The sequence below is a fragment of the Acartia tonsa genome, chromosome 11 (assembly GCF_053477335.1).
Source record: "Acartia tonsa isolate MP-2025a chromosome 11, ASM5347733v1, whole genome shotgun sequence".
Taxonomy (NCBI): domain Eukaryota; kingdom Metazoa; phylum Arthropoda; class Copepoda; order Calanoida; family Acartiidae; genus Acartia; species Acartia tonsa.
Window position 1 is genome coordinate 4,313,211 of NC_137270.1, and position 8,136 is coordinate 4,321,346.

General features: G+C 35.7%; 1 protein-coding gene across 2 annotated transcripts; it reads left to right on the top strand.

Annotated features, from left to right (window-relative positions):
* The first annotated feature begins 327 nt into the window (after window positions 1-327).
* On the top strand, window positions 328-6,747 carry LOC145331665 (uncharacterized). Of its 2 annotated transcripts, XM_080176447.1 has the most exons (8): window positions 328-462; window positions 1,071-1,173; window positions 1,627-1,815; window positions 2,418-2,513; window positions 2,715-3,180; window positions 3,484-4,155; window positions 4,189-4,338; window positions 5,354-6,747. In XM_080176447.1, exons 1-8 carry the CDS (start codon window positions 344-346, stop codon window positions 5,473-5,475), a joined length of 1,917 nt encoding a protein of 638 aa, XP_080032573.1. In that variant the 5' UTR covers window positions 328-343; the 3' UTR covers window positions 5,476-6,747. The 2 variants fall into 2 exon arrangements, with proteins under 2 accessions (XP_080032573.1, XP_080032572.1); XM_080176446.1 differs by having other exon boundaries at window positions 3,484-4,338.
* The last annotated feature ends 1,389 nt before the right edge of the window (window positions 6,748-8,136 follow it).

Sequence of the window (8,136 nt, forward strand, 5' to 3'; positions counted from 1 at the left end):
TGAATAGGGTACAAAGTAGCCTTGCAGGGTTATTATGGAACCTCATATATAGGCATTAAAATATGTAAAAATTTATTTTAGCCTACTCAAGATTGGTGTAACTTTAAAGGTAGCGTAAAAAAAGTCCACGATCCATTCCCCCCCCCCCTCTCATATTTTAGATTTTTTTTCAAAAATAAGGGGGTTGTGGTGGTCAAGACTTGGTTTAAGGGAAAACACCATTATGTACATTTTATGTTGATTTTTGATTGGCTTTTATTGAAGCTCAATGTACATTTTTGTGCAAAAAAGAAACAACATTAAACTTGTTTTACCAATTTCAGACACACTTTTTTAAAATAAAATGAAGATAGGAGTAATCTTACTGCTGTGCGCGTGCGCCCTGGCTCAAGGAGTACAAAATCAGAGGCAGAGGTTGGCCCACAGACAACCTATCCTTTCAACTGCTGGAGTAGCAAACAGGTATACTCTCTTGAAATTTTTGAGGGGATAGGGGGGGGGGGGGTTAATATCTTTGGTCATTCTTGATGCCTTGACAAATATAATAACAGTCTAAAGCTACCCCTTCCCTCTTTTGGGATTTAACCCCCCCCCCCCCCTCCCCCAACAAAATAAAGCCTTGGACGTCCTTTTAATCAAACTTATTTTTAGAAATCTCAATTATCCATAGTGTTATTGATGTTGTTCTTAATAGAAAAGTGAATTTTAGAGTAGATGTTCAATATTTCGGGGAATATCCACAAAAAAAAAAACTTTTAGTTGTTAATATTTATAAGAAGGAGAAAGAAATTACCCAGGGTGGGAGGGTACATTGGACTGTAAATCACACTGTTACCCAAGGTTTTGTAAACACATTTCTGTTTCTCATTCAATGGCCTAAAAACTTTCGATACCTTTGTTAAAATCTTATTGGTTGGTTTAAAATTAGCAGTGTCCAAACATTTCAACCAATAATCATATAAAAGAGGGACAAAATTAATTAATATTGATATATGAAATTGTACATCAATTTATCATTCATTGTCATATCCATTAAGATTCCTAAAATTACAACTTCTGGTTATATTTAGACACCATGCCCGCAGAAAATCCTTGTCCTTGGCTCAGCGTCCTGTCCACCGTCTAGTGCCAGCCTCCAGAAGGAAGAAGACTGTACCTGCCGCACCACAAAAGGTAAGGAAGCACCTTTACCTGCCAGTTTTGTCAGCCCTGCGGGTTTAATCTTATATGTGTACATTTTTTTTATATCTGTGGAAAGCTTTTTATAATACGATGCAATAAATAACTATTCCAGTATGGCTTCGAAACTGATTAATATCTGCTGTATTAGAACCGGTTCTCAGCTATACTGAAAAAATAATGTATAAGAGCGTATTACAGGCAATCACTACTTTACTAAATTGACTATAGTCGATAAAAGCAAATCTAGTATTTTTTTGTACAATGAAGTGTTATAAATCTTCTGTTGTTGTAATTTTATTTTTCTTGATTGATTGGTTAAAACTAGCAATTAATGATCATAATTTATTTAGTTTATCATCATTAGAAATCTACTGCAATTTATCGTTCATTGTCTTATCCCTTAAGATCCCTGCTAAAACTTTTATGATACACTTTCCTTTTCAGAACCGCCGTACCTTGACTGCTTTGCTGGAGGCTGAGATCAACTATCTGGAGGGCATCCTGAACCAGCAGGGAGGAAAGCGTCCAGCTGGCGGTGCTGCTCGTCCTGCCGCCGCCCGCCCAGCTGCCAGACCCGCCCATGGCGCCGCTAATGGACACCACCACGCCAAGCCAAGACCACAGCCCGCCCATGTAATTTTCATTTTTAATTTTAGAAAATTTGCATGTCTTGTTCTATAAAACTTATTCTTTCTTGTATTTTTGTTTTAAAGGTTTAAAATCAAGTAAAAATCAAAGAGTTGATAGACTTTGATATCATAATAGGGGGAAAATTGTCGTCAATTTAGGTTGCTAACATGGAACTCTTTTATTGGTCAGGTCGTTTATCCAGTAGGATGAGAGGGGGTAAAGGGGGTGGGTGGGGGGTTTCCCACTGCGAGTTTCACTTTATTAGAGAACATTAAAATCTGGTGTAACATCCAACATATTAATCAAGCCAATACGGATTGATTAAATTTTACAAGAGGTGCTTATGATTTTGAGTGCTTTTTACTTCATTATATTTCGGAATGATAAAATGGACTTTTTGTTTTTAAAAAGAGTAGAACTATATTTATACTTTTATATTATTTTATATTTTTTCTTTGCTTCCCTTATAACATTGGTGTCCAATCGTTCTAGAAATCAACAATCCTAATGTAAAAACTAGTATAAACACACCATATAGAGTTACTGCTATGGTCGGAAGAACAGACCTAAATAAAGAAAACTTCCCTTTCATTAATTTGTTTTAGGGTCACGGTCACGGTCACAGCCAGTACAAGCCCGCTGCCCATGCTGTCTCGCAGCTGGATCCTTTTGTCATGCTGGACGCCCCTGATCTATCAAAGGTAAAACTAACATCACAGACTTGCAGATAAGATAAACTGTAGAGTAACTAAGATTTATAATAAAAACAAGGATGGAAAAATAAATAAAAAAAAGGCATCTTCCTCAACCCCCCCCCCTCCCCCACCTCATTTATTCTTTTATGTTTCACTCCTGTCTTGTCCTAAAACAATTTAAATTAATTTATCAATAAAACTTTTAAGGAGAAGCCTGCTGACTATGGAGCCCCTTCCACTGAACATGTTGTTCATGATTCCTACTCAGCCCCTGATGCCCCCAGCAAGGATTATGGAGCTCCCGAAGCACCCAAGTACAAGGCACCCGAAGCACCCAAATACAAGGCACCCGAAGCACCTAAGTACAAAGCTCCTGAAGCACCTAAGTACAAGGCTCCTGAAGCACCTAAATACAAGGCTCCTGAAGCACCTAAGTACAAGGCTCCTGAAGCACCTAAGTACAAGGCTCCTGAAGCACCTAAGTACAAGGCTCCTGAAGCACCCAAGTACAAGGCTCCCGAAGCACCTAAGTACAAGGCTCCCGAAGCACCCAAGTACAAGGCACCCGAATCTGAGTATGCTCCCGCTGTAGTTGAGAACTATAACGCTGCTGATGATGAAACTGATGACGAACCTCTGCCCACTTATGGTGCCTATGAACTGGTTCACTCAGGTAATAAATATTCTACTTCATAAATAGAACTAGCGGCCACGCCATCAGCATCTAGAGGCTCTGCATATTCCAAGAGAACAATATACAATAGCTTGAGTTTACAAGTAATGAATTGTTGTCCAACTAGAACCTGATGTACCTTTCCTTAATCATATTAAAAAGATCATATTTCTATTACTTTTATAAAAAAAAAAGGAAAATTTTTATTTATTCTAAGGATGCTCTTTATGAGGTTTAGTGATTAAACTAACCTTGTTCTAAAAACATTAATTAATTGAAGAATTTATTTCTTATTATTATCAGGAACTGTTGGAACAACCACTCCAAGGTACGTCAACCTGGGATCTTCATACAACGTTCAGTCCTACACGGCCCCTGCTCCCGCTGCGCCTGCCCCCGCTTATGGTGCTCCTGCTGCCCCTGCCCCAGCCTATGGTGCTCCCGCTGCCCCTGCTCCCGCTTATGGCGCTCCTCCTGCCCCTGCTCCAGCTTATGGTGCTCCCGCTGCTCCTGCCCCCGCTTATGGTGCTCCTCCTGCCCCTGCTCCAGCTTACAGTGCCCCTGCCCCTGCTTATGGTGCTCCTGCTGCTCCTCCTGCATATGAAGCTCCAGCCCCCGCACCTGCCTATGAGGCTCCTGCTCCTGCCCCTGCCTATAGTGCTCCTGCAGCTCCTCCTGCTTATGAAGCACCTGTCCCCGCACCTGCGCCTGCCTATGCTCCTACACCTGCCTATGCTCCTGCACCCTCCTATGGTCCAGCTCTTTCCCCTGAATACGCTCCTACCCCTTTTGTATCGTACGGTGCCTACCAGGTGTACAACCCAGCTCCTGTCGCCACCTATGCTCCTGCTCCTCCTCCAGCCTACCAAGCCCCTGTAGCTGCACCTGCCCCATCTGAGGCACCTGCTGAGCCTACCTATGAGGTACCTGCTGAGCCTTCCTATGAGGCACCTGCTGAACCAGCTTACGAGGCACCTGCTGAGCCTTCCTATGAGGCACCTGCTGAGCCTGCCTATGAGGCTCCCACCACACCTGCCACCACCGCTGCACCTGCCTACGAGTATGAGAGAGTTCCAGTGTACCAGGCCCAGAGATACCAGTACCAGAACACTTTCTTTGCCAACTCTAACCCCATCAAGGTCGATCTGGCCGCCTCAGGTAAATTATTGGAAAACTTTTTCCAGTATGGCGTCAAAACCGATTAAAATTCGGTAGATTAGAACTGTTTCTCAGCCAAACTGAAAAATCATGTATCGTCACGTATTATAATCAGTTTTCTACGAATAAGAAAATGTACAAACATAATATTAAAACCCGTTTTGTTAGTCTGGGCCTTCAGCCTCTTGGGGTTAACAAAACTGGTTTTTATCTTATAATTTTCAATTTGATATCTGCAGAAATATGTCTATAATACGATGCAATAAGCAACTAATATCAATTAGGAAATTTTTTAGCTTAATGATAATTAAAATAATATTTTTGTACCAAGTAAATAAAGTTAAGTAAATCAACATAAATTGAAGAGTTATGAAAACAAATTCTGTGTTAAACTGATTTCCTAACTGTGTATCTGTCCAAAACTTGCTTTTTAAGAGTGGTAGTATGTATATATGTGTGTCTTTTTATGTAATAACATTTTTATGTACTTTTGTCATTTTTCATAAGAACTAACTTTTTTGCTTAAAGTAACAGAATAGTTATTTATCGAATAGTATTATAGACAGCTTTCCGAAGATATGAAAATGAAAAATAATATTATTAAAAGCAGTTTTGTTAGTCGAGTGGCATAAGGCCCAGGCTAACAAAACTGGTATTAATTTTATGATTCATTTTTTATATTAGTGGAAAACTGTCTGTATTACAATGCTATACACGATATTTCAACATGGCTAAGAACTGGTTCTTATACAGCAGATATAAACTGGATTCGAACCCATATTTTGGCATTTTGGGGCTAACAAAACTGGTTTAATCTTAGAAAACTGCATATACAATAAGATACATGATTTTTCAGTTTTAGTATTATTATTTTTCATTTTAATATGCTCGGAAAGCAGTTGATACTACGATGCGATAAATAACTGTTCTATGGTTTAAATATCTATACTGTATTTTTTTTGTTTTTTTTTTCTTCAAAAAAGCATAAGTTTTGATGAAAACTAATCTTGTTTAGGAACTGAAATTGATGAAGTTGTTGAGGAGCCAGCTGCCACATTTGGAGCCTGGCCTCCATTATTCAGAAACAAGATCAAGAAGGAGCTGAAGGCCAAGGAGAAGGAGGCCCAGCAGGAATAGATTTTTCTAATAATGTCAGAAATATTTTAGCCCTCCGGTCAAAATTATTATATCTATTCAAGTTTCGCTTTGAAACCGATTAATATCCGCTGGATTAGAACCGGTTCTTAGCTATACTGAAAAATCATGTATAGCATCGTTATATAGCCAGTTTTCCATGAATATTGAAATAAAAATCATAAAATTGATACAAATTTTTTAAAACTAGTTTTAATTTTATACGTTTTCATTTCAATATTCGCGGAAACTGTCTATAATACGATGCGGTAAATAGATATTCCTCCAACGAGGGAATAATTTGCCAAAAATAGATATTATTGAATTTGACTGGATTTATTACAGTAAATTTTGGTTTTGGTTTTATTTTCTTGCCATAAAGTATACTTTTCTATTGTCAGTTTAAAAAAAACTGTAGTGGCATTATAATTAAAGTCTGTTAGTTTTTTTATATGTTCGATCATGTATTTGGCCATAACTCTTTCAAAAATTCTTATAAAAAAAAACTTTTTCGACCTAAGATACTAAAACAGTTTCTTTACAAGCCCAAGTAATCAGTTTTGAAATATTTATTTCCAATTCATGGAATATTTATGAATTTTTGACTTAGTTATGGTCAAATACATGACTCTATAATGTGTAAATGAAGGCATTATTTTGTAATAATATACAGAGCTGTGATCTGTAGTATCTAAAAATGTTATTTATTTATTTATATTAATTCTACTTTTTAGAATAATATTTGTCATGTATAAATATTATTTTTGAAAAAGCAAAATTATCAAAAATATATTGATTAAATAAGGAGCAAAACTCAATAGATTTTATCCTTTTTCTTAGCAACCAAAGAAATATTTTTTATATAATAGAAAGTTATGAAACTGTTACATAAAAGATCATTAGAAATATCATATTAAACATAATATGCTTCTTAATTATTTATTGTCCCAGAATATTAATATGTTTTTTAGTATCTGGGAAACTTTTTTGTTCTTATCATAATATTATTATTTTTATTGTTTTTAAGCTGTATAACTAGTCATTTTATTATTATTATTATTTGTGCAATTATTCTTTTTTTTACATATTATGCAAATTTTAGAAACTCAAGATTAAAAAAAAAAGTTTTTCTTCATTTGAAATATAAAAATAAAAATATCCTTTTAAGCCACCTTTTGAATCATAATAAATATATACTTTTTGTTTATCACAATTTTTAGGGCATTTTTTGAAACTGTTTATGTTATTTATTGTTTAATAAATAGTTTGATACTTAATTTATTATATTTGTTTGTATTATAAATTGATAAGATGAAAAAAAAACAAGGAGGACAACAGCCATTTGTAGCGAAGCACAAAAAAATCATGGATGAGAATACTGACAAGGATATTTCAAAGAGCAATTGTTAAAATAAAAAATATATATTTATTGGAGAAAAAATCACAAAACCTTTCTCATGGATTTTTTTACTATCTATATTTTGCATGTAGAATGTAAGACTGGCGGTAAATTACATACTGCATGCTTAGAACAAGGAATATTTAATTTAAAAATATTTGAAAATCGGAACTAAAAGACCTTTCAGCTTTAAACACAAAAATCATTACATAACATAAAACACCAAAGATATGGGGAAATATGTTAAAAATATAATAATATCCAAAGCCAGCTAAAAAGCAGTCCGACTGCAATTGATGTTTACGACGGTTAATTTAATTTTGAAATCTTAATGGTAGTGGATTTTTCTCAAATTGGCGATGCTTATTTTTAGAACAACAAGGATGACAACATTCATAAAAGCGAAGCAATGAAACGGTAGGACAAACGGACATTAACACTTGTATAGAGTCAGAACTGAAAAATCTGAATGTATAAGAGTCGAAGCAAAGTTGTAAGTAAATTTGTTGAAAAACTGCTTGATACAGGATAATATTTATGGACATACTTACATTTTTAGGGCTTGATTATAGAGTTGCTACGCTTTCTAAATCGTACCTAACTACTAAAGGAATCAACATGCAAAGTTTGAAATCGATAGGACAATTCTAATATGCCTGGATTAACGATAAAAGCTATCCATCTCAGACGTACGGACGGACGGACCGACCCTAATTATAGAAAAGCTGCGCTTTTAATAAAACAATCATAATTAAAATTGTAAAAAGTAATTTATTTAATCTAAACAAACTAATTAATAAGCTAGTTTTGATTTAAGGTAAATAAAATTAAATTAATGACATCATAAAAAACATAAGTCTTTAAAAAATTTTGTGTTTTGATATACACAGGAGCCTTTCAAAAAATGCTACAAACCTTAAGATGGATGCTTGAAAAAAATTATTGTCGCTGCATCCATAGACGTCCAAGCTTTTTTTTTGGAAGGGGGGGGGTAATTCGTATTTTGGGGGGGGTAAAATGACGCGCGAAGCGCGCCGAAATTTTTTTTCACCCCGGACGTAAAATTTGCTTGGGGGGGGAGGGTAATTACCCCCCCTGAAATCTGTTGGATAGGGGTAAATTTAGTTTACCCCCCCCAAAATTTACCCCCGGGGTAAAATTTTTTGGGAAGGGGTAATTTAAATTTTATTAAATATTTAGTATTAAAAATGCGCGGGAAGCGCGCCAAAATTTTTTTTATTACAGATTTTTTATTTTGGGGGGGG